Source organism: Apostichopus japonicus, chromosome 14, assembly GCF_037975245.1.
Source record: "Apostichopus japonicus isolate 1M-3 chromosome 14, ASM3797524v1, whole genome shotgun sequence".
NCBI classification, from domain to species: Eukaryota; Metazoa; Echinodermata; class Holothuroidea; order Aspidochirotida; family Stichopodidae; genus Apostichopus; species Apostichopus japonicus.
This window is the reverse complement of record NC_092574.1, coordinates 350,791-376,915: the sequence shown is the minus strand read 5'-3', so window position 1 is coordinate 376,915 and position 26,125 is coordinate 350,791. Positions and strand designations below refer to the sequence as shown.

Sequence of the window (26,125 nt, the reverse complement as noted above, 5' to 3'; positions counted from 1 at the left end):
AGGGCTAGGTATTCGCAGCATAAAACACTCGGCAAGTGCCGTTTCCGGGCATCTGCACTGTAAAAACACTTGGGTCATTTTTTGACCCAAATTTGACCCAGCAACTTAGTGGAATCTCCACCAGCCCAGGTTTGGGTCAATTTGACCAAGGATCTGTGTCATTTGACATCTGACCTAAAACTGGGTTATTTTGACCCATACGCTACTTTGACCCATATGCTACTTTGACCCAGCTTTTGACCCAGTGGTTAGTGCAATCTCCACCAGCCCAGCAGATTGGGTCAAAACAATTGACCACGTAAATGGGTCAAAGCTGAATTTACATTTGCAGTTGCAGGAAGTCTATAAAAGAAATGACATAAGACTTCGATTCCTAATGATAAATTAATTTATTCAAATCACAAAGTGGTGTTACAATAAAGCATGCAATTTCTTCTATTTCACATATAATTATCGATATTCATTTTGTTTTATTCCAACTAGAACATCATAGTAACAGTAAAAATCAGAGTAATGTGATACCCATAAAACTAAACAAACAATGACCACAAGAACGTAGGCTAAGGCTAATGTACCAATTGAGAATCATTGGAAACTAAGCAATGTTCCTTAAAATCCTGACATACTTAACTAAAACAACTGATCATTTATTCATGTGCACAAACTTTAGTTCACTGAGGAATATGTTCTGTGCTACTTGAAAGACTTTAATTGTTGATCTCACAGCTAGGTTTGCTGCAGTGTTTGTAATATTAAGTTAATCAAGACTGGAGCATGCACTCACTCTCTACTTGTATCCTTAGTCACTGTAGTAATTTGATTATTAGCTAGCATTTCTAATTGTTTTTAAAGAATATAAATAAACAACATTCCATAGTTATCAATTGTATAAAATGTTAGGTATACAAAGAAGACATGTAGTACATCAATGGTGGCTGTAAGAAGTCAAATATTTTGGAAAGCTCAATGTTTGGTGGGGGCTTTGTCATGGTCAAAAGCCAAAGACAATATCAAGCATATTTTGCAGTGGGTTGGTGGGGCAAGACAAACCCTATGGCCAGCTGCCAATTAATAAAATCTTGCAAGCATATCCCAAAGGTGATAATTTCCTCAGTAGTTCTTGTACCAAAACAGCATTAGATTTGAATGAGGAAAAGCTGTTTATAACATACAGTACAAGATTTAAAATCATTGAAAAGTCATCAATAAATGGAAACACTGTGAATAAATATTTTTGCACCACCAATATGTTACAATATGTATTAAATTTTTAGTTGCTCAGGCAAAAAATGTACATCAGTCATGCTTTTGGCTAGTTGTGCATGTATGATGTATGGTGGAACACTAGTTTTGCACCACTATTTGAGAGGCAGTTCTGCTTCTTTAGTCCCTCTTAACTTAACAATAACAAATACCAATGAAACTTAAAACTTGTTCAAGGTAATATAACATGCAAACATAAATAGCAAACAACTTTGCCACATCATGTAAATAAAACAAAAACTCATGTAATCATCCCATCATGTTAATGACCATGAACTAAGTGTTAACCTAACATTGCACTGCCCAAGGTTTACAGGAGATATGTTCATATCCCTTATATGTGTTTTGAGAAAATTATACGATAAAAGGTTACAATCTATAAAAAACCAAATAAATAATATTAAACACTACTTTTGACAAAGTTGTTTACATACCTTTTTTTTCTCTTACTGACTACTTAAAAAAGCATGTAGGCTTCTTACTGAAGGGGATGTCGAAACCTTTCCTTTCCCTTCACTAACCTTAATGAGGAATTTGTGTATAAATTCCCAGGTTGTGTGACACTGGCAGGGGTAGTCAAACAAGTACAATGATTCGAAAGAAATATCAAAAGCTGCAATCAAATCTGTTGCTGGCAGAGCAACCCCTTCGATGATCACAAATGACTGAGTCGGATACCTTCTATCACCAAATGCAAGGACGAATGGCTGCTTTCGGGTTCTATCTTGCTTAAGCTCATCTTCCATGAATTGAGGAAGATTGGTCCCAACCTTTGGAAGAAAGAAAATAAATTGCTGCTTTCAATGTACACTTAATTCTGTTGTCACTAATTTAAATAATTAGCAAATCTTTTCACTTGAATCATTACCATAGCAGATTTAAGATTCTGTTGACCTCAAATGATCTTGGAGTTAAAAGAAATTGACCTATATCCCTTACTGAGTATATTGTATGTAGACTGTTCAAGATAATGGTATTACTACCTTTTGGATCTGTTTTTATGTTGAACTTTACAGGTGTAGGCTTCTTTACTTCTTTCGGTGTTGCTTCTTGTTTCTTAAAGGCATGGGATCGTTTTCGGGCAATCTTTCCTCAAGATAGTCTGTTGCATAGCCTGTAGCAGGATGTTTCCCATGGGCTTTTGGGTACCATGCTACCTATAGTCCACAGATAAAAATAGGACATATAAAGTTAACTTCAATTGTTCAATTACACCGACTATTGTCTTGGCAAAGACTGTTTGTTGGAGTATATCATATTTTACTGCAGTGGCATAACCAGTAGGGGAAAAGCCCCCAATTGGTCACCCCCATCCACCCAAATTGACATACAAGTAAATTAGTAAGATAGAAATGATGAACCATTTTACATCTTGTCCACCCCTTAAATACAAGAATTTTATCCCTCCCCTTACACCCCTTCCCCATATCTTGTCCCCCTCCCATTGCACAGACTCCTTGCTACCCTTCAGCTCTCCCCCACCCCCACTAAAAAGTCTGATTATACTACTGTTTTACTACATTTAATAGCACACTGTTAACTCTCTGTTCAGCAAGATAGCTGTTAACAAGTAACATTATACTAGTCTTTGCCTCTAACGTTATACTTACGTAGTGAGATTAGGCCTATGCTTTATCAAAGACCAAACGTTAGGTCTAACATTACAGCTATCTATGTATCAGTATCACTATCACTGTATCAGGGTATTTATGGGCTTGTCTGAACCACGGCGCTCGCAGCACTAATAACATGTTACTTAGGCCTAGCCTATCATCATATCTACAATGGCATACTATAATATAGTATTTAACTAATTAACGTTGCGAGCGCCTGTGGCCTGAACTAGTCAGCATACTTTGGCGTATATTTACCTTTGAATATTGGTATTTACATTGGCAAACCCCAGTCATCAAGGATGGAACTAACAAACGTGTCCATTTTCAGAGCCCATCAAAGTTTTTGATTCAACTAAGACTGCCTTCTTGGTCCTGAATTTACGTATGGTTTGTAGATTTGTGTGACGGTGTTCAGCTGTTGTCTACGAAAGGCGTCATGCAAAAACGCTGATAGTGGTCACATGACATAACATATCCAATGAGAAAAGTCTTTGAGAATGACCCAGTGCAAAAAGTCAAACTTTCATCGAGCTATTTCACAATTTCAAACAATCTTGCGTAATAACTCAATCAATACGACCCATTTCTGGGTACAGTATGGCTGACTCAGCAGATGGGTCACACAAAATGACCCAGGTGTTTTTACAGTGTGGGGGTTTGAAAACCCCAAAACTGTCTTGTACGCTCCGCATCAACCCATGGTGGCGCTCCGCTTAGATAATCTTAACACATTGGCACCCCAATAATTTTCCCGTTCCGCCGCGCCTGGCTAAATTACATCGACAATTACTGTGACAGCGTTGCCCATCAATCATATCTTCAATACTTTCAAAAGACACTGTCATTTAAAAACAAAACAGAAAACGAAAACTAAATAAGAAAATCCTTACACATATGAAACTCAGACGTCGCCTACGTAGAACCTATATCATCTCCCGAGACCTAACTCTAAAAACCCAAATTAACCAACTTAAATAGCAATAAACAGACAAATATTGGCGGATGAACAAAACCGCGTCCCAAACAACTGCGATTTAATAAGTAATGATAAAAACCCGAAACACTTTTGGAAAATTTAAAAAAATCATTAACCCCATTACAACCCCAAACACAGGTAAAACAGACCAAGGCCTTAGAGATAACGTAGGTAACCTCATCACAAAAACTCAAGACCAAATAAAGCTAATTGAATCGTACTTTAAAAGTATATTCAATATCTACGATGGCCCCCGATACGATATCAGCTGTAAACACGAAATAGACCGTACAATTATCAGAAATGCAACCAGCTTTAACACCAACCCATTAGGATGTCTCAACAAAAAACATCCCTCTGCTCAATAAAATAGATGTAAACAATTGGTATAGTGCCACTAAAAAATGCATCCTCCACTGGTCCTGACAACATAAATGACCAAATGCCTAAAAACTCCCCTCCGATATTCATTAACTCTCATATTTTCCCACTATTTAACGAACTCCTTAGACTGGGTTATTTCCCAACCCCATGGAAATCCGCCAAAAAGATTTTAATACCGAAACTAAGTAAAGACCGCACCAAAATTCAAAACTATCGACCAATTAGTCTCTTCCCAGCCGTATGTAAGATTTCCGAAAGAATTATAGATAACCGCACCAGATCCCACCTAGAGCAAATTAATCACCTTTCCCCGTATCAATCGGGCTAATTCCGCGCACACAAATCTACAATAAACCAAACTTTCTGCTGATCTTATTTTTTAAGCCTCTGAAGAAGATCCTGCTAGGATCGAAACTTTTACACATTCTATTACACAGGCTCTCTAGTGGATAAGCAGTTTGCTAACAGTTTCATTCTGCTTATCTTTTAGGCCTCTTTTGGCCTCTGCTTATCTTTTAGGCAGAACAAAGGTTTGTGAATCCTTTGTTCGTTTTAAAAGTTTTTTCGGGTTTCTATTGTTCCTCTGAAGTTGCAAACTGACCAAATAAGAGGCCGATAGAGAGCGCTCCACGCATCTTGCCAGTTATTTCAACGCAGTCAAATCAAACCTTTCTTATTCATAAATGTTCTCCAGTTTCACGGTGCTGTTTCCTCGGAAATTGTATGCTAAGCGATAGAAGTGTTCAATGTTTTAATCGTAATTTTTTCTTCAAAAATGGAACGGAGGGTGATAAAATACTGCCTGATACTGTTGTTTTAACTGGTTGTTGTATATTAATAGTTTTCAACCGCTCCGCGACATGAGCTATGCAGATTCAGGAAACGTTGTCTTGACCATTACTTTAGCAACAAGGCAATCAAAAGAATTAAGATCTTTTAAGGACTCAAAATGTAGAATATATATTCCAAAATGTTTCAATACCCAGAGAGAACAGTCTTCCTATGTGATATAAAGACATACAGATGCTCTATGTATGAGCACATGGACATATTCTTTGATCAATTTGAGCAAGAAAAGCAGCTCTGCCAACCCTTTAATAATTAATGAGTAACATGACATTGTTTTATTTTCACTATGAAACATTTTCACAAGTTACTGCCAAACCTAGAGTCATGTAGTATAAATCACTGAAAATAATGCCAATTTTGAGACCATTTGAAATATGAAGTTCAATAAAGGTGTACGTTTTGAGTTATCCTGTACAGCATTTGAACATCACCCTCCGTTCCATTTTGAAGAAAAAATTAGCATTATTTCTCAACAGTTGCAGTGACGCAGTGGTTAGCAAGGGCGTAGGAACCGAGGGGCTGGGCTGGATCTAACTGCGCCAAAGTTCAATACAGGGGAACTTGAAATGCAGCTATTGGTCAAGAAAAATTGGTGGGGACACGGTATATTATGTCCCCACTACTGAAAAAAAGTTGATGGGGACGCGTCCTGCTGTCCCCACCAGGATCTGCGCCCATGGTTTGAAGGCTGTTCATCCTGGAACGCCATTTTCATGCTCACTGATATGATGTGATATCTGCTGTTTGCTTAACAAATTCGAATAATTGAAATGAGACTGAAATAAATAACTTTGATCTGTTTATTGTGCAATTCACCACATTCTTTTCATTTCGAAAGACGCACAGTTTCAAGTTCAGTTCACTGAAGGATTCGATTCTCTCTCTGCCTTCAGTTTAGGTAAGATCTTGGGATATTCATCCCTAGATATCGCTGGATATTGCTAGAAATCCATGCAGCACAGTGTTCTTGGTATTTCTTGGGATTTTTCGGGCCTGATCTTGGGAAATTGCAAAATCGGGAGTGGTTACACTCCATTTAGGTCAGTGCACGTATGGCAAGCCGTTTTAACATTTACCTTGCAATTCGACTTAAGTCGAATACATTTCACTTAAGTGGAATTCAATTTCACTTAAGCAGAATACTATTTAACTTGAGTGGAATTCTATTTCACTTAAGTGGAATACCATTCCACTTAAGCTTAATTGTATTTTACTTAAGCTGAATTCATCAACTTGTCACTGCATCTTACTTAAGCTAAATCTATTTCACTTAAGTGGAATTGTATTTCACTTAGGAAATGCATTTCACTTAAGTGGAATTTTATTCTACTTAAGTGGAATACAATTCCACTTAAGTGGAATGTCCTGTCTATTTCACTTAAGTGGAATACAATTACACTTAAGTGGAATACAATTCCACTTAAGTGAAATGTGATTGGATAGTCTATTTCACTTAAGTGGAATGTGATAGGCTAGTGTATTCCACTTAAGTGGAATGTGATTGGCTAGTTCATTCAACGCCAAACTTTGCCCATGCCTTTGCGCGCCATTATAAACAACTTGCCGCGATACGTGTACGTACGTGGTGTCGATATGTGCACAATGAATATCGGCTGTCCATCTGGATCCAGCTAGCACTTAACATTTGTGCAAGGTGAGTACGTACGTACCTGACCTGGTACCTGACGAATACCATTACCAAAATAAAGCCATGGCAAATACATTACAAGTGGTTGGAGCTACAGCCGAAAACGCATTGACAAGGGCTAGAGAACGTATTACTTTTTTTTATTTTGGATGGAATCTTTTACTTCGTCAAAAGTTTCACTATCTAAAAAGTTACGAATTCTGCCTATGTTACTTAAACAAGATGTAAGCCGCCTCTGTTGTGCATCATACTGATTGTTCCCCTGTGCAAGTGAGAAAACAACACTTCGAATTGTGTCTGTAACAACAACAATTATTTGATCGCATTCCAGCAATGTTAGATGTGAATGATTAGCCATAGCCATAATGTACACGTGCAACGAGGATCGACTACATCATCATATGTGATGAGCAATTGAATGCGTTACGACGAACATTACCCTAAATTGTATTTATATATAAGCCACATATCAACATTTCCACTTAAGTGGAATTGTATTTTACTTAAGCAGAATAGAATTCCACTTAAGTGAAATTGACGCCCAAAAGATATTATTCCACTAAAGTGTAATTGTATTCCACTTAAGTAGAATACAATTCCACTTAAGTGGAAATGCATTCCACTTAAGTGGAATTGTATTTTTAAGCAGAATAGAATTCCACATAAGTGAAATTGACGCCCAAAAGATATTATTCCACTTAAATGAAATTGTATTCCACTTAAGTGGAATACAATTCCACTTAAGTGGAAATGCATTCCACTCAACTGGAATTGTATTTCACTTAAGTGGAAAAGCATTTCACTTGAGTGGAATTGTATTCCACTTAAGTGAAATAGATGGACTATTTAGCTTAAGTGAAATGTTATTCCACTAAAGTGGAAATGTATTCCACTTAAGTAAATTACAATTCCACTTAAGTGGAATGTATTTCCACTAAAGTGAAATACAATTCCACTTAAGTGGGAGGCATTTCCACTTAAGTGAAATAGAAATGTCCATTTCCACTTAAGTGGAATAACATTTCACTTAAGTAGAATGTATTCCAATAAAGTGAAATGTATTTGACTGAAGTCTAATTGCGAAGTAAATGTTAAAACGGCTTGCCATATGCACGATCTCTCTCTCTCTATATATATATATATATATATATACACAGCCCGATCACTAGACTCGTTATCTATCGATGAAGTGGTGTGTTGCCGGATTTTGTCAAGGTTTTAGTACTACGGGCGAAGGTTATTGTTTAAGTTTTGTAACCCATTGGGAAGCGATAAGAGGGGTGGGGCGTAGGGGTTGTGGGGGTGGGTGGTGGGGCATTTTCACGCAGATTGGAACAATCTCAAGAAGTGATAGGTGCGTCCGCCTGTCCCCCCCCCCCCCATGCACTACATGATATTCACAGGAGATGTGCTCAATTCTCTAATCACATGCGGAATTTATTTTTAGATTCATTGTATGAGTTACGGTACGAGGTTTAGGGTAACAATTAGCATTCAGGTCGGAGTATAACATTTTATCTCTGGATGGCAGTGTTGCATCGAAGGACATATGTCTAGTGCAGTTCGCATATAGATCCTGGTCTAATACTGAAAATGCATTATGTTCCCGACGACTTGGTCAAGTTCGAGACCAGCCACAGTTGGTTTCATAGCACAATTGTACAATTGTTTATATGTATATATATATATATATGTATATATGTATGTATATATATATATATATACACATATATATATATATACATATATATATATATGTATATATATATATATATATATATATATATATATATAAATATATATATATATATATATATATATATATATATATATATATATATATATATATTAGTGAGAGAGGAAATATGAAAACGTCAAAATGGAGTTGTCGGTGGAAGGGGTAGGGTGAGGCGCACACCCATTCCAAAATCATCGATCCGTCACTGGCTACCCTATGTGTATAATAGGGATCAGCCCTGTAATTATGTCACTGTTCTTTTTTCTCTTCCCAGTTGCTTGCCGTTTTTTCTACTCCCTCCTTTTCTCCTTTTCCTCTATTTCTTCTTTTTCTTTTCCCTTCCTTCCTCCCCTTCTTTCCCCTCTTTTTCCCCTTTTTTCTTCTCTCTTTTTTTCTCTCCTCTATTTCTTACCTGGGGGGCGCCCCCCTAGATACGCGAGCCCCCCTGGATACGCGCCTGATCAAGGTGGTCAGAATTTGACCCTAAGTGACCTTTGACCTCTTCATAGAACATTCAGTTCTTGTACATTTCTGAGCATGAGGATAATCGCAGCTTTGATTTTGATGTCGACAAGGATTTCAGGCTTTTGGCAGCTGATGACTCCAATTTACATTTGACCTCTTAACAGAACTGCTCAAAGTGTAATGCTCAGTGAGGGGGACCTACCACCTAATTATGACATTTTACCGATGCTACAGATATTCACTAAACTAGACTACAAGGTTTTTGTATTTTGGCCGCTGATGACCTCAATTGACATAACTTCATAATTTCCATCTGTAAATATGAGAAAATTTTCAACATGATACCCTTGAGAAGGGCACTTTTGAAAACATGCAAGAGAGAATAAAAAACCCAGTATTTTTAGGTGCAGGGCAGAGATGATCTTATGGTATTGCAGAAGTATTCAAGACTATGCATGAAATAAAGGTAGAGTTCCCCAGAAAAAAATTCTGCCAAACTATTCCTTAAAATTTAGGAGAGCAGTTTTTCAAGTGTTTTAAGTACAGCTTTCATAACAGTGTTCTCTATTATATCTCTTGCTATTTCAAGGAAAAAAACTGCATATCTTAGTGCTTCAATATTTACACACATGGTGATACAAAATAAAGAAGTAGAAAAGCTTACATATATATACAGTTTATATATATATATATATATATATATATATATATATATATATATATATATATATATATATATATATATATATATATATATATATATATATATATATATATATATATATATATAAATATATACATGTACATATAGATAGGGAGTACTCAATTCGATTAAGCCCAAAAGGGTTTCTTAGTTGACTTCCTTTCACATTTTTTACTTATTTGTACTTATATTGTCTTGTTCACCTTGTAATACTATGTGATGAAACAAATAATAATAATAAATATATCTTTTAAGAAGCTGCAACATCGGTGGCTCAAAAGTTTGTGATCCTGAAAGTTTGAGACCGGCAGGACTATCTGGTAGCTGGATCGAATCACTTTCCGATTCTTCTTCAACTTTAGTCCCATTTCTAATCCCTTCGGGGGAAACTTCCATCAGCTTGTCATTTTGGATTGATGAAGCGTTCGGCACGTCGCTACCAGAATTGGAACAAACTTTTCTGTCTTCTTCTGCCTTCAGGAGGTTATCGTCTTGTAAGCCTTTCCTGATCTGGTATAAGTTAGACTGTACTTAACTCGGAGGTAAGATGGAGGCTTTCATGTCCATAATGAGACTAGAGTAGGGATCTGAATCGGCTACAGGGGCTTGGGATTCCAATTTATTGTCTCTGTCTGATGTTTCGTCATCTTCCCAAGTCTCTTACAAATTTAAGTCTTCTGGAGGTCTCTCTGGGAGCTGTTCCATGTTGGACACCATAGGTGGTTCTGTCGATAAAAGAGTATGAAAGAAAATTACTAGATAGGAATACACAAGCCATGTAGACGTAAGAACTCTGCATAAAGTGTAGATCATGCATGTTACATTTGAAGACTCAAATGAGTCAACGATAGCCAATAATTTTAAGGGCAAAAACGGATTGCTTTGGGTGATAGGAGGGGGTGGGGGATTAACACTTTCTTGGTGGGAGGGAGTCAGAGCCACAGACAGAGATCTAAGAACATTTAATGATTTCCCTAACTTATGTAATGTCAGAAATGTCAATTTTTTTAATTTTATTTATAACCCATCTACTAGTGAAATGTCTAGTATTGTTGTATCAACTACAGTAGTTACAGAATATTAGTATAAAATGTAAAAAAAAATGTAAAATTTTTTGATTGCAATAGATTTACAAGCTATATTACAATGGAAAGACATGAAGGAAAAATTCATAAAAAAGATGACTTTAGAAACAAAGCTTAACAAACCTCAGTTAATTTGTTGTGAACGGTTGAAAAACAGCGTTATTAGGCCAGGCTGGATTTTTTTTGCCACTTTTAATTTGTAAGGGAACGACCCATTAATTTGCCGAGGTTCATCGGTTTAGAGTGACAAGACTATTTATTCTAATACTTTAACCATTTAGCTGAGTTCTTCAGATCCAGCACAAAATCACAAAAAAGATATTTACCTGTCTCAAATGACATGTTTACAGTGGTAGTACAAATTTGTCAACTTTTGGATAGATGGTGTATAATTTTCTTTCAATGGGTGCAAGGGTGTTGTTGTTTTAATATCAAGTTTAAGGAACATGCTTTGGTTGAGTGAGTTATTAGAATGTAAAGCAATGGGTTAACATTAACATTAAAGCCTGTTCTAGAAGAGCTGATAACATCATCAAGTTAGCCTTTAAAGGAACATACCGGAGGTTTAGCATATTTTAACGGTAAATAGCTTGGAACTGGATCAGCAATTAACCTTGTTCTGGTGGACTACGACATTATTGTGTCTAAAATTCAGCCTACATTTGTCATTTAGGTAGATACTGAAGAAGTGACGGATATGAAGTCATGCTGTCGAGGAAGGAAACTTTCTTTTACAATTTTATTAATTCTTATTCTCATTTCATTATCTGACAATAACACGGACGGAGAAATGTACTACATCTCAAACCTGCACATAATCAGAAAGCAAAGCCAGAATATTAAACTGGAGGGTGGAGTGGAGGCAATAAGTAAGTGTTTACTATTTTGAATACATGTGCTGAAAGTTTCTCCATTTTGTTTATCATTATATTGATGATAACACTAGAGTTTCTGTTAATGGAAAAAAAAAATGCCCAATATCTTTGCATTTGTGTAGCAAGTCAGTCAATTTCATAGCAAGATTTGCTCGGGTAAATGGAGCAACAGAGTTCGGAGTGGGTTTAGTGGTACTGGATATGTGTTTTGGTGGGGTTACAGACAAAATCTAAGAGATGGGGAATCTAGGTCCCACCCCTGGCTGCATCCAAACAGCAAAATACTAAGTAACTAGGTGTTAATTTACACATAAATAACAGGTCTTTAATTGAGATGGAGAACAACACACAATAACTGCAATGTTCCTAAATATTCCACTAAAACCCGCCCCCCCATCCCATCCTCCCAGACCAATTCTCTCCTAGTCTCATTACGTGTAGGGTTTCCAGAAAGATCTGACCTGACTCGGCGTTAATTTTGTTACAAACTTTTTCAAGAGTTTCCTCTAAATATATTTATATTTATATCTCTGGGATTATAGGGAAAGATTATCACTGCACAGAACAAAGCCTTATTTGTCAAAACAAACGTGACACAATGCGCATACAATTTAAGGGAAACCCCCCCCCCCCAAAAAAAAAAAATAATGCACAGTACCATATGGCAAAACTTATGGCAGGTATAATATTGTTTCCAATACACTAGTAACTGCACAGCTACTTTGATGATGGGTAAAAGAGCAATTTGCTTTGCGTGAATACTTATTCAGTTCTAGGAAAAAAGGAACGAGCTTGTTATCCTTACAATATTCACCCCAAAAAAATACTTTACACTAAATCTGAGGACGAAGTACATAAACTTGATGTATTCTTTATGTTATGTATTGCCTTATGTATCACTTGAGTGACTCTGAATGGCACAAGCTAGATTGTACCTGACTTGAAGGTAGTAGCTTTATCCCTTTGTGTCCTGTATATTTGTCTTGTTTGTGTCTTGTTTTGTGTTATGTATTGTTTTGAGCAGTACATGGTATGCATTCATTTCAGAGTTGGAGAATATTCCTCACTTGACTCCCAGGGTTTGAAAGGTACAGTTGTACAAGACTGGCTGTGTCATTTGTGGGCGTGGTGTGTTGGTTATTATTGCTGTTGTGGTAAGACCCTGTGAGGGCACTAAGTTGTATTCAGGCTTGTTGAGAAGCTTAGCCTGCGAGGCCAACATTTTATATGCAAAAAAACATATATTACTTATTGTCACCACCTGAGTTAATTTGACCAGTAACCGGTTCTGTGTGGATGTATCGTGGTGCCAGTCTGTACCTGGAGAGCAAGTCAAAGCCCAGTGAAGTAAGTCACATTATTTATCCTTGTTAAGAACATGTGGGGACAGGTGAACAGTGACATTTTGTTTATTGAAGTGTCACTGTTGTTGTGGGGGTTTGTATCCCGACCTAGGCAACTTTGGCTCTAGCCTAGGGGATATGTCAATAATACTTAGTAATATGTGTTACAAGATTATGCAATCAGGGATCACTTTAGAGAGGAGCATTGTGTCTTGGGGTATGGCATGATATTTCAGATACAGAGATTATGTTCTAGAATAATCCTGGCCATTGAAGCTGCCCTAGGGGTAGAGATAGTATGCATATAGTAAGTGTTGTATTGGAGCAGTTAGTGGGGGCATTATAGAATTGGGAGCCTTGTGATAATTTAGGACTTGGTGGTGGGTTTATGTAATTATTTATGTTGTTATGTGTTATGCGTTTTCAATATCCCAAAGGGAAATTCACATCTGCAGGAAGGTTCACTGTGGTTAGGGTTCGTCTTACAAATACCCTCGGGATAATTCCAGAGCATGTATTTAGACAAAATACTAGTTAACGTATTTGTACCCTGCAGTTCTCGACAATCAGCGGAGCAAGAGAGACAAGGGGTGCTGGCCTAAAGAGAAAGTAGCCCAAAAGACGGGAGCTGGTGAAACAGTGACAGCGACCTGAAGGTTACCAAACTTTTGGATTGAAATTGTCATTTGAAGATGTGAAAAGAGATCAAGTTTCTTAATTTCTAGAATTTCCTAATGCTATAATTCAATCATTCCCTAATTTGTGATTTATATGAAGGGTGTAATTTCATGATGGGGTGTTTCAGTCGGTAATTGTATCACTATATTTTTCTGTTCTATACACCCACATGTTCGAGTTCTATATGAACGGGTGTTTCAGTCGGTAATTGTATCACTATATTTTTCTGTTCTATACACCCACATGTCCGCGTTCTATATGAACGGGTGTTTCAGTCGGTAATTGTATCAATATATTTTTCTGTTCTATACACCCACATGTCAGAGTTCTTTATGGAGTCAAGTACCTAGCTGTTATCCTCGCCTAAATTAACAAAGTTAGCATCATTCCCGTGTTGGTCAGGGGAACAGTGACACTTTAACCTTCGGAAAATTCCACTCTCCTCAACTCTGTTGTACTCCATCGCCTTCGGTAAGACTGAATATTACTAAGTGATATTCCATCATGGTTAGGGATACTTCTTTCCGGGGGTGGGGTGGGGATGGCAGAGACAAAAAATTTAACAACTGCACTCATTCAATACAAAAACTTGGCATCAATTCCATATAAGTTAGGTAACATTCTCGCTTGTGAACTACCATAAATAGAACATTTTCACCAAATTTAAACGTCCCTGATTTATGCTTGACATGATCCTGTTAAACGCGCTCGGGTTTATTTAGCAGCGAAGTAAATCTTTGTACGCAAGACCGACTCATTGGTTAGTTTTGAAATTCATTCCAACTTTCTTCGCACATGACCATATCTGTGACCCGCTCGCAAACAATAGTCCTACAACCCACTGTCTCCAGCATACTGCTACCAATAATTTTATACAATGCGAGCATCATATCCATCTTGTACTCTCAACGTACCAAACCCAAAAGGAAGAAACTTGAAAATGTACCTGGCTCTTCCTCCTTCTGTATGGCTTTATGAGACTGAACGACCCTTTGACCTAACATCTTGATCTCTGCTAACAGTCTCTTCACGGAATCCTCTGATTTTACTACGCTGTCCTTCAACGTCTAAGCAGAAAGAAGATGGATTAATAATCAATCATGCAAATATGGATTATTATACAACACCTAATTGTAGTCTGGTCATTTGATTGGTCAATTGCTTGTTGATTGCATGCAAAATCCGCTCTATTCCACTCTATGAAATAGAACCATGAGTTATACTTTTTTGGTAGCACTTTTTCAATGGTAAGAGAGCAGAGAAACCTGTCTGTTCAAAACAATCGGTTGCATGAGTGCATTTTACCCGTCTTAATATAATATGTTGCATAAAACAAATAATGAATGGTTTCCATTCGTGCAATAGTGCAAATATTTCATTCGTTGAAAAATGTAATTTGTTCCATTCAACTCTGCTGCGCCCGTTGAATGGAACATTCCATCTTTCAACTCATGAAATATTTGCACTATTGCACTCATAACCATTCAATATTTGTATAATAATCAATCATGCAAATATGGATTAATAATCAATCACGCAAAGATGGATTAGTAATCAATCACGCAAAGATGCATTAATAATCATCGTTGCTTACAGATTTCTCTTTTGTTATACAACCCACGGGGGAAATGAATTCCACCCCACCAAGATGGGGAATACTGTATTTCCACTTTCGTTAAATGACGTGTTAAATTTTTCCCCATAAGGTCTGTTCATACCACCGTCTCTTATGCTATTGTCGCGTAACAGAGCAGACGTCACTTACTCTTTTCGTTGGGATCTGGGTAGGAGTTGAAATTTAAGCGCCAATGAATGAGCTGGAGCTTGTGGATTAAACACCAAATGTTTCCTCCCCTACAGCAGTGGGTAGTTTCACTCAACATTCTATTAAACATGAAATGTAGTGTAAGCAATGAAACTTGAAATTTTCAACATGTTACATGATGTTGCATGTTAGTCGCAATTTAACCTTGCATCTCATGATATCAAACACTAACATGTTAGGACAGCCCTTGAACAAAGCAATTAAACATACATTAAAGTAATGAAACTATACTCAAATTGACAGTTGAATGATCCATTAATTAATAGTTTTGTCATCTCACCTTCATTCTGCCATGGATTGCTTCATTAGTCATCTTAATTCCTTGCATACCTTGAAGGTAGCCATCTTTATCAATCATATCTCTCCTGAAACTTGCCTAATAAACTCCCTTGTTATGGGATCTTAGCATCTATTAAGATTAAAACATAAGACAAGATGGCAATCTATGGTACTCATCTCTTTTATGATGGAATGGATCTACAATGAACTTTGACCTTGACCCTAAACAACTGCATAAGTTCTAATTTAAAATTTGTCTCATTATAGTCAACATATCTGTGGTTTAATGACTTTTTCCAACATGCTGACAAGCAGAAAATGGCTACACTTTCTGGGTATTTGACCTTTCACCTATGACATTTAGACAATCACCAAAGATCAAGTTTACAGTACATGGTCAGGCACCTACCCACCAAGTTTGAACCTGATCGGACTAACAGTCTAGGACACACTCTTTTGCACAATTTAGACCAATTTTAACTTTAACTCAATTGACCCGTTAACTACAAGCCTAAACAGCTAAATCTGTCTTGTTTTAAACTTTGTCTCTTCATTCTCTACATATAATGTGGTTTAATGCCTTTGTCCAACAAGTTGGCATGCAGAAAATGGCTAAAAACTAATTTTTAGATTTCTTGACCTTCAACCTCTTTGACGTCATCAATCGCGCAGGCATGAGTTACCTGTAACATGGTCAGGCTCCCACCCACCAAGCTTGAACTCGACAGGACTTGGGGTCTAGGAGGAGTCTGCGACATACTTAATTTTGCTCACTCACTCACGCACACACGGACACGCACACTCACTCACTCACATTTTTGATGTGGAGTGAAGTACAATATCTCATCTCCCTATTCATTACATGAAGGGAGATGAGATCAAAACAAACTCAACACAAGGTTACAAACAGTTCTGCTTTACAGCAAGAAATAGATAGTGGTCTACTTTAAAATGCACTGTGCAGTTTTCAGTACAGTCAACTGTTTAGAGTGTAAATTTAAAAATCATATCGTTTAAGCAGCTTGTTTTAGCTGCCCACCCCTCCTCCACTCACCCCCACCCCAAATTGACTTCTATTTACCTTCCCAATCCTTTACAACTTGAGATAGTTTAAAATATCGTTACCAAGATACAGCGTTACCTTTCAACCAGTTACATTTATGGTAAGTAAACATTCGGTTTGGGATTATCCAATAACTTGTCTCAATACATTGCATTTACTTTTCCCAGTCAGTTTCTTATTTTTGAATTGTTTTACAAAAGAATAAAACATAGATAATATGTTGCCAGCTGACAAAACCTTGCTTAAAATAAAACATGTTTAGAGAGTGAAACTTACTTATGACTGGTTAAAATGTCCCTGTAACTATCGCTACCACTGGACTCCGTGTTCAGAGATGAGCCATGCTTGTACTCGGACTGAGCCGTATCTCCTAAATTTTCTATAGCGACCTTTTGTTGGGAGAATAAACTGCAGCGGAAGATGAAAGAAAAGAGAACCAACAATGTAGACAGACAGAGGGTGAAAGAAGAAACTAGAGCACCAATGGTGCAGAAGCTCATTCCTTTTCGAGCTTAAAAATGTAGGGCCCACAAAACTTTATGGCCCACCAAATTTCAGGCCATTTTTCAGATTCCACCAATTTTGGGCCCATGAGGGATAACCCCCCCCCCTCCCTCCGTTAGCAGAATCCTGGCCACACCACTGGCTATAATTCCTATTTTCCCCCTTTAAATCCTATTTTACCAACTCTCTCAAACAATACCACTGACCTACCCTATTAAACTTTCTCCCCTCTACCTGAGCAGACCTGAAGCACACCTTGCCAACATTTTGGCTGGCTGCCTATGGCGGGCCATCAGTCTCAAATCATTGGAGATCGACTTATACCGATTTAAATCGACATATACCAGTTTCCTTCGACATATACCAGTTTCCTTCGACATATACCAGTTTCATTCTACATATCATCGATTTATTTTACTTATCATCGATTTAATTTGGAATATGTTAATGAGCTAAATCGATGATATGTCGATTTAAATAGGTATATGTCAATTTGAGACGCTAGAAACTGGTATAAGTCCACGGAAATTGACTTCTACCGATTTAATTCGACATATCATCGATTTAAACTGGTAGATGTCGATTTAAATGAACATATCATCGATTTATTTTACTTATCATCGATTTAAATCGATGATAAGTAAAATAAATCGATGATATGTAGAATAAATCGATGATATGTCGATTTAAATTGACATATACCAGTTTCATTCCACATATCATCGATTTAAATCGACATATACCAGTTTCCTTCGACATATCATCGATTTATTTTACTTATTATCGATTTAAATCGATGATAAGTAAAATAAATCGATGATATGTCGATTTAAATTGACATATACCAGTTTCCTTCGACATATCATCGATTTATTTTACTTATTATCGATTTAAATCGATGATAAGTAAAATAAATCGATGATATGTAGAATGAAACTGGTATATGTCGATTTAAATCGATGATATGTAGAATGAAGCTGGTATATGTCGATTTAAATCGATGATATGTAGAATGAAACTGGTATAAGTCAAAGGAAACTGGTATATGTCGAAGGAAACTGGTATATGTCGATTTAAATCGGTATAAGTCGATCTCCAATGATTTGAGACTGATGGCCCGCCATAGCTGCCTACATACCTCAGGCTCAAAGACTTCTAAGAATCGGCAAGTGCTGATTGGCTGTAGGGCTCTCACGCTTACAGTTCAACAGTTAATAACAACTCCCAGTCCTGCTTTAATTCCACTAACAGCCTCTGCAGAGCTTAACCACAAATGTAAACAAACACTGCAGATACTGGGAGACAAATTAAAGGAGCTTTGGCAAAAGGTGAAGGCTCAGATTTTTTTAAACAATGGGGATTAATTGTAATTAATTAACTTTTGACCAAAAATTATTAGGCATCACCTTATTCATACACAATCCAACAATCATCAGTTCAACTTTGAATATGATCCATCAAAATCTTGAGGAGATTGAGATATTTGAAAATATTACAAAGAATGACCCCCGATGACCCCCTAAATGACATTTGACCTCAATTTTCCAAACACTCCTCGTAACTCCTATCCCTTCGACATATCATCGATTTATTTTACTTATTATCGATTTAAATCGATGATAAGTAAAATAAATCGATGATATGTAGAATGAAACTGGTATATGTCGATTTAAATCGATGATATGTAGAATGAAGCTGGTATATGTCGATTTAAATCGATGATATGTAGAATGAAACTGGTATAAGTCAAAGGAAACTGGTATATGTCGAAGGAAACTGGTATATGTCGATTTAAATCGGTATAAGTCGATCTCCAATGATTTGAGACTGATGGCCCGCCATAGCTGCCTACATACCTCAGGCTCAAAGACTTCTAAGAATCGGCAAGTGCTGATTGGCTGTAGGGCTCTCACGCTTACAGTTCAACAGTTAATAACAACTCCCAGTCCTGCTTTAATTCCACTAACAGCCTCTGCAGAGCTTAACCACAAATGTAAACAAACACTGCAGATACTGGGAGACAAATTAAAGGAGCTTTGGCAAAAGGTGAAGGCTCAGATTTTTTTAAACAATGGGGATTAATTGTAATTAATTAACTTTTGACCAAAAATTATTAGGCATCACCTTATTCATACACAATCCAACAATCATCAGTTCAACTTTGAATATGATCCATCAAAATCTTGAGGAGATTGAGATATTTGAAAATATTACAAAGAATGACCCCCGATGACCCCCTAAATGACATTTGACCTCAATTTTCCAAACACTCCTCGTAACTCCTATCCCGAGGAACGTTGTGACCAAGTTTCACTATCACTGGCCATACACTGTACGAACAGGAGCAATTTGAAAATATTGGGCCGGGGCCCGGGACACAAAAGACCCCTAGTTGATCTTTGATCTGAAATTCATGAACACCCTGAAGGTAAAACTTCCATAGTACTATCGTGACAAACCCTCAACATTGTACCATGGAATCTGTAGGAGAAGAAGCGTTTTGTGTATTTCCACAAAATGGCCCATTACGGCCCACAGGTGACCTTTGACCCCATATTTCGGACCATCTCTGATGGCCCTATACCCAATGGTCCTTGTGTCCAATTTTCATGAAATTCCATCAAACGTTGTGCGAGTGGGAGCGGTTTTACCAATTGTTGACGGATAGAGTGATAGACGCCGCACTGTAACAATAGCTCACACCAGCATGCTGGTATGAGCTAAAAACCAAACACACTCAATGAATGTAAAAATATGTACGTCAGGAAGCAGGTGGATGGCAAAATACCTCTTGCGGTAATGAGCTTAAAAATCATCCATCACTGATAGCAACAACTGCGGTATGCCTTTTAACCCTTTCAATGCCTTAGGTGCTCTCTTGATCATCCTACAACTTTATCATCAAAGTCAGGGCTCTAAGATTGTCCAAAACTCCAGCAAAATTTGTGCCAAGAGCCAGTAAATATTGAGCAGCTGCAGGAAATGTTAAGGTTTTGATGTACAGTTTTCAAAAAACCACTGAAAAAAAAGTTGCTCTTAAAATTCTGTCAATTCTACCTGTTTTTTCTCACTCTGGAAACCATGCGCCTTGGTGCCTTTTCACAAGTGTATGTAAATAGCCTTGTTTTCCTACTAAAACTACAAAGTTGCCGTAGTGCCCCTGCTATCTCAATGAAAATCAAAGACAATTTCTAATTCTCTCCCTCGAAATAGTGGCTGTGCCCCTCCGGATTCTTAATGAGGGTACATTATAATAAGCTGGGTACTTAGGTAAAAACTGCAATTGCTGATTCAAGGCACCAAACTGCATTAAATAAAAGCTTTCAATATATAAATATCTCTGCATCCTACCCTGTTAGTTTCTGTTACAGCTTATTGTTGCTCCATTTACTGATACTGTTTATATAATAAACTACTTATTATCGACTTTTGTTTTCCAAAATATTCTATTTTGATTATTCACGTGTGCAATTACTCCACTGTAATGTTCAACTACAGTAGTAGCAGTGTGGTCTAACAGTTGAATGTTAAATGGATTCCAGAGGGGTGAGAAAGGTAGGGATTTGGGACAGGTACAGTGACAGGACTCACATGAGTAAGGATTGGGGATTACAACAAATACAGCCCATCATATATGGAGGGACTACGCCTACCTGCGGAAAGAAATATGATGTTTGTCCAGACGAAGGACAGATTTATACTCTAAACTTGACAACTTAGGGAAAAGGGCAGTAGAACATTTGAAAGAGCTGTTTGCATTAGAAAATAAAGGAAAGTCTATGAAAACCTCCAAAATTCTGGAAGGATACAACAGCTCCTGAAACCCTACTTCTCTTGTCCCTTGCATCATTGTCCCTGCACCCCACCCCCCCTCTGTCCTTTCACTGCAAATCGCATGGATGCTTTCACTAAAATGCCGCTACTTCGGCCACGTACAGTAGCCGGATAGATTTATAACAATCGAGATATAACATCGAGTTATAAAAAAACAAACACCACCTTTGTTGTTCTACTCCACCTTTTGACCTTTTGACATTAAGTATTCCCATATTGACATTAAAAAAAGATGCCTCCCAATAATAAAGTTGGTGTGATTGCCATCAGAAATGTTTGAAAGGATAATTTCTAATCAATATGGGGTGTTTTCAAGCCACAGCAGCGCAAAGTTTTGGTATTTTGGGGTCTAATCATTAAGTGTATTAAAACCATAAATTACCAGCGTTTGTGAAAAGTACACTCTTGAGTCGGAAAATAAATGTGAGCAACCATTTCTTGTGAGATATGACGTGTCAAGTGTACCCAAAAAATATCAGTTTTTTTTTACTCATTAAGTAAGATAAAGAAAGTGCTGAGTATTAGTTCGGAAGTTCGGATTTAAGGATATCACTTTGACGTCTGCATGATTAGCAATACATATTTCGATTTGGAATATTTTACTCACATTCACGGCATATCAGCCAGTGGCGTAGGAAGGTACTTTTGAGTGGGGGGCTGAAGACGGATGGCTGGCCTGGGGGAGGGGTCTAAGGGGAGGGGGTGTCCCCCTCCCCTTTGGACTTTTTTTGCATTTCCAGGTGGCCTCAGATGCAATTTGGTGCAATATAGCACACTTCAACCCACCCACTCCATTTTGTATATAATTTTGCATTTTCACCTGGCCTTAGATGCTATTTGGTGCTCTAAATGAGATTTTTTTCTCATTTGGAAATGAAAAAGGGGTTTTCTGACTTGCGAAGCGGGGGGGCGGAATGATACTTCCGCCCCTCCACATTTTTCACGTGCTCTTGCATGCCTCGCATACCTCATTAATATGGACGTTTCTTGTTTGCATTATTCATCAAAGTCAGTTAACCATAGCGATGCAGCCGTTGAAGATTTTACTGAAGGCTTTCGTATATGGAATGCAAAAAGGACCACAGCAGCATATACTGCTACTAATGGCATGTACTTCTACTAATTTGAAGTGCACTAATTTGACATGTACTACTACTAATTTGACATGTACTACTACTACTACTACTACTACTAAAGTCATGTGTGCTACATCTAAATTGACACGTACTACTACTGATGTCAATACTATATATATATATATATATATATATATATATATATATATATATATATATATATATATATATATATATATATATATATATATATATATATATATATATATATATATATATATATAAATATATGTATATATATATATATATATATATTATTTATTTATTTATTTGTTTGCCACAAAAGTACAAAGTGGAGGAAGTCTTCCATATATATATATATATATATATATATATATATAATATACACATTTTGTACTTCTCATTCAACTGCCAAGTATTGCTGACGAAGGTCCCAGGGGGGACCGAAAATTCCAATAGATTTTCTAAAACTTGTCAATTATGAGTCATATCTTATTTCTCTGGTTTTCTCTAACAATATATATATGTATATATATATATATATATATATATATTTATGGTAGTTCGTGGAATAGCGACCCATACTTTATTACAGATACAACATGAACTACTCGGGCAAGAACATTCCTTTGCCATCAACTAGAGAATACTTGAAAAGACTGCTAGAGATGACAGAGAAGCTGATAAATGGATGCGATGGAGAGCATTATTTATCCTGGCCGACACTGACACCGATGCGGAAACGAGTAACACCAGCCGTGACGAGGACAACACCGCCACCACCGATGCATACGGGCTAAAATCCAGATGCCCCCTTCCACAAATCCCGGAGTTGGTCTCATTCGAGTCCGATATGCTGGAAATGGTCGAGAACATTAAGTTCAAGGAAGTGATGGAGAAGTTCCTGTCCAACCTCAAGAAGGACATAGAAAACATCACACCCTCTAAAGAAATCTTCGTAGAGGCAGACAAAACCAGGAACATGTACAAGATGGACCCTGCCAAATATGGTGGGTTGCTAACTGTAAACATACCTCAGAAATACAAATATGCGGACCGCAACACCGCCACCGAAATAGACAATGAACACACAAGTCTAGCTGACAAATTAAAAATAGGTAACCGAATAAATAAAACTGGACCCAAAACGGCTTTCGTGACAATCAAGGACCACAAAGAAATTTTTCAAAATAACACAAAATGCAGGCTAATAAACACAAAAAACCTGAAATGGGACGAGTGAGCAAGGTCATGCTGGACCACATAAATGAAAACATACCACAAGCGTACTGGAATGGATTAAAAATATACAGGAAAAGAGCAGTCTCACCTTTCTGGTCTTCGATATTGTTGATTTTTACCCTTCAATAAGCAAGGATCTCATACACAAATGTCTAGCATGGGCCAAAGCATACACCAGAATCAGTGATACTGAATACAAGACTATCATGCACGCAAGGAGATCTCTCGATCACAAGGGCAAACGAGAAGAGAGACACAGTCAACCAATTCCACGTCTCAATGGGTGCATTTGACAAAGCGGAAGTTTGTAAATTGGTGGGACTATTCATTTTGAACCAACTGGAGAAAAACCCCGATATCACTGGTTTGGTTCTATACAGGGACGATGGGCTAGCAGTAATGAGGTCATGCTCAGGCAGCAAAGCAGACAGAATACCAAAAGCCCTAATCAAGATCGTCCATACATGTGGACTAAAAATCACTGTCCAAACGAACTTGAAAACAGTCAACTTCCTTGACGTCACTTTGAACATGAATACCAGCCCTACAGAAAACCAAACAACGAACCAATCTACATAAGCCAACACTCGAACCACCCGCACGCAATACTAAAGAACATACCGCCAGCCATCGAAAGAACAGTCTCTGGTCTATCATCTAACCAGGATGCATTCAAGAAAGCAGCACCCACCTACAATCATGCCCTCTGGTCAGCTGGATACAACCATACTATCAAATACCAAAACAAGGAAAACGAAGACACCAAACAGAACAAGAAATGCAGGTCAAGAAAAATCACATGGTACAACCCCCCGTACAGCAAAAACGTAAAGACCAACTTTGCGGCGGACTTCCTAAAACTCATCGACAAGCAATTCCCACAGACCAACAAGCTACACAAAATCTTCAACAGATCAACAGTCAAAATAAAGTTACAGCTGTATGAGAAACATGCAAAAGATCATCAAGTCACACAACTCAAAGGTCATGAAAGAAACGAGCCAACCCCCCCCCCAGGAAAAGACATGCAACTGCCGAGAAGTAGACAGTTGCCCACTTCGCGGCAACTGCTTGGTTAATGACGTCATTTACAAAGCCACAGTCACGTCATGAACCGACAACGCGTCATACATAGGCCTCGTGAGCGGAGAATTTAAGAAGAGATACAACAACCACACCAAATCATTCCAACATGACCGATATAAGAAAGAAACGGAACTCTCTAAACACATCTGGCAACTCAAGGAGAAAAAAGCTGAATATTCAATACACTGGGAAATTGTGTCACAGTCCAAACGCACAAGCGGCAGTCTGGTTCTGGTCTATGCAATCTTTGCAAAGAAAAGCTCCAAATTACCATCCTCAAAGGCAACACGCTCAACTAGAGAAGCGAGCTCATCTCTACCTGTAGACATGGCAACAGACACAAAAGGAAACCACCCAGCCGTGTCAAACCCAAATGGTAGTTCATGGAATAGCGACCCATATTTTATACGGATCAGTAGGCCTGACGATCGCTGTACAACTCCGAGCAGCAATGGACTCGTAATAGTTAACGTTTATTACAATATATATATCTATAATATATATATATATATATATATATAGATAAATATATATCTATAATATATCTATATATATCTATAGATATATAGATATATATATAGATATATATATATATATAAATATATATATATATTATATATATATATATTATTTATTTATTTGTTTGCCACAAAAGTACAAAGTGGAGGAAGTCTTCCATATATATATATATGTAATAAACACATTTTGTACTTCTCATTCAACTGCCAAGTATTGCTGACGAAGGTCCCAGGGGGGACCGAAAATTCCAATAGATTTTCTAAAACTTACTCCTTATTTGTCAATTATGAGTCATATCTTATTTCTCTGGTTTTCTCTAATAATATATATATATGTATATATATATATATATATATATATATATATGTATATATATATATATATATATATATTTATGGTAGTTCGTGGAATAGTGACCCATACTTTATTACAGATACAATATGAACTACTCGGGCAAGAACATTCCTTTGCCATCAACTAGAGAATACTTGAAAAGACTGCTGGAGATGACAGAGAAGCTGATAAATGGATGCGATGGAGAGCATTATTCATCCTGGCCGATACTGACACCGATGCGGAAACGAGTGACACCAGCCGTGACGAGGACAACACCGCCACCACCGATGCAAACGGGCTAAAATCCAGATGCCTCCCCCCACAAATCCTGGAGTTGGTCTCATTCCAGTCCGATATGCTGGAAATGGTCGAGAACATTAAGTTCAACGAAGTGATGGAGAAGTTCCTGTCCAACCTCAAGAAGGACATAGAAAACATCACACCCTCTAAAGAAATCTTCGTAGAGGCAGACAAAACCAGGAACATGTTCAAGATGGACCCCGCCAAATATGGTGGGTTGCTAACTGTAAACATACCTCAGAAATACAAATATGCGGACCGCAACACCGCCACCGAAATAGACAATGAATACACAAGTCTAGCTGACAAATTAAAAATAGGTAAGGAGCAGCAATGGACTCGTAATAGTTACGTTTATTACAATATATATATCTATAATATATCTATATATATATATATCTATAGATATATATATAT

At 37.4% G+C, this 26,125-nt stretch overlaps 1 protein-coding gene and 1 long non-coding RNA gene across 4 annotated transcripts in view; both read right to left on the bottom strand.

The window, feature by feature from the left end:
• The window catches only part of LOC139979390 (gamma-adducin-like), a 481,086-nt gene that overhangs the window by 217,042 nt on the left and 237,919 nt on the right, over positions 1–26,125 (bottom strand). Inside the window, exons 1-4 of one of the 3 annotated variants that reach the window (XM_071990146.1) lie at positions 17,067–17,632; positions 15,729–15,813; positions 14,570–14,690; positions 9,714–10,367 (exon numbers count right to left, since the gene is read on the bottom strand). In XM_071990146.1, the coding sequence (XP_071846247.1) occupies positions 10,303–10,367; positions 14,570–14,690; positions 15,729–15,813; positions 17,067–17,290 (495 nt within the window). In that variant the 5' untranslated portion in view covers positions 17,291–17,632 and the 3' untranslated portion in view covers positions 9,714–10,302. Of the gene's footprint in view, positions 1–9,713; positions 10,368–14,569; positions 14,691–15,728; positions 15,814–17,066; positions 17,633–26,125 lie in introns of those variants that run through there. The other 2 variants (XR_011797144.1, XM_071990137.1) reach the window with 2 other exon arrangements.
• Positions 53–3,519, bottom strand: LOC139979758 (uncharacterized). Its single transcript, XR_011797320.1, has 3 exons — positions 3,135–3,519; positions 2,247–2,420; positions 53–2,033 (listed from the first exon to the last, which is right to left on the bottom strand). It is a non-coding gene; the product is annotated as an uncharacterized lncRNA (long non-coding RNA).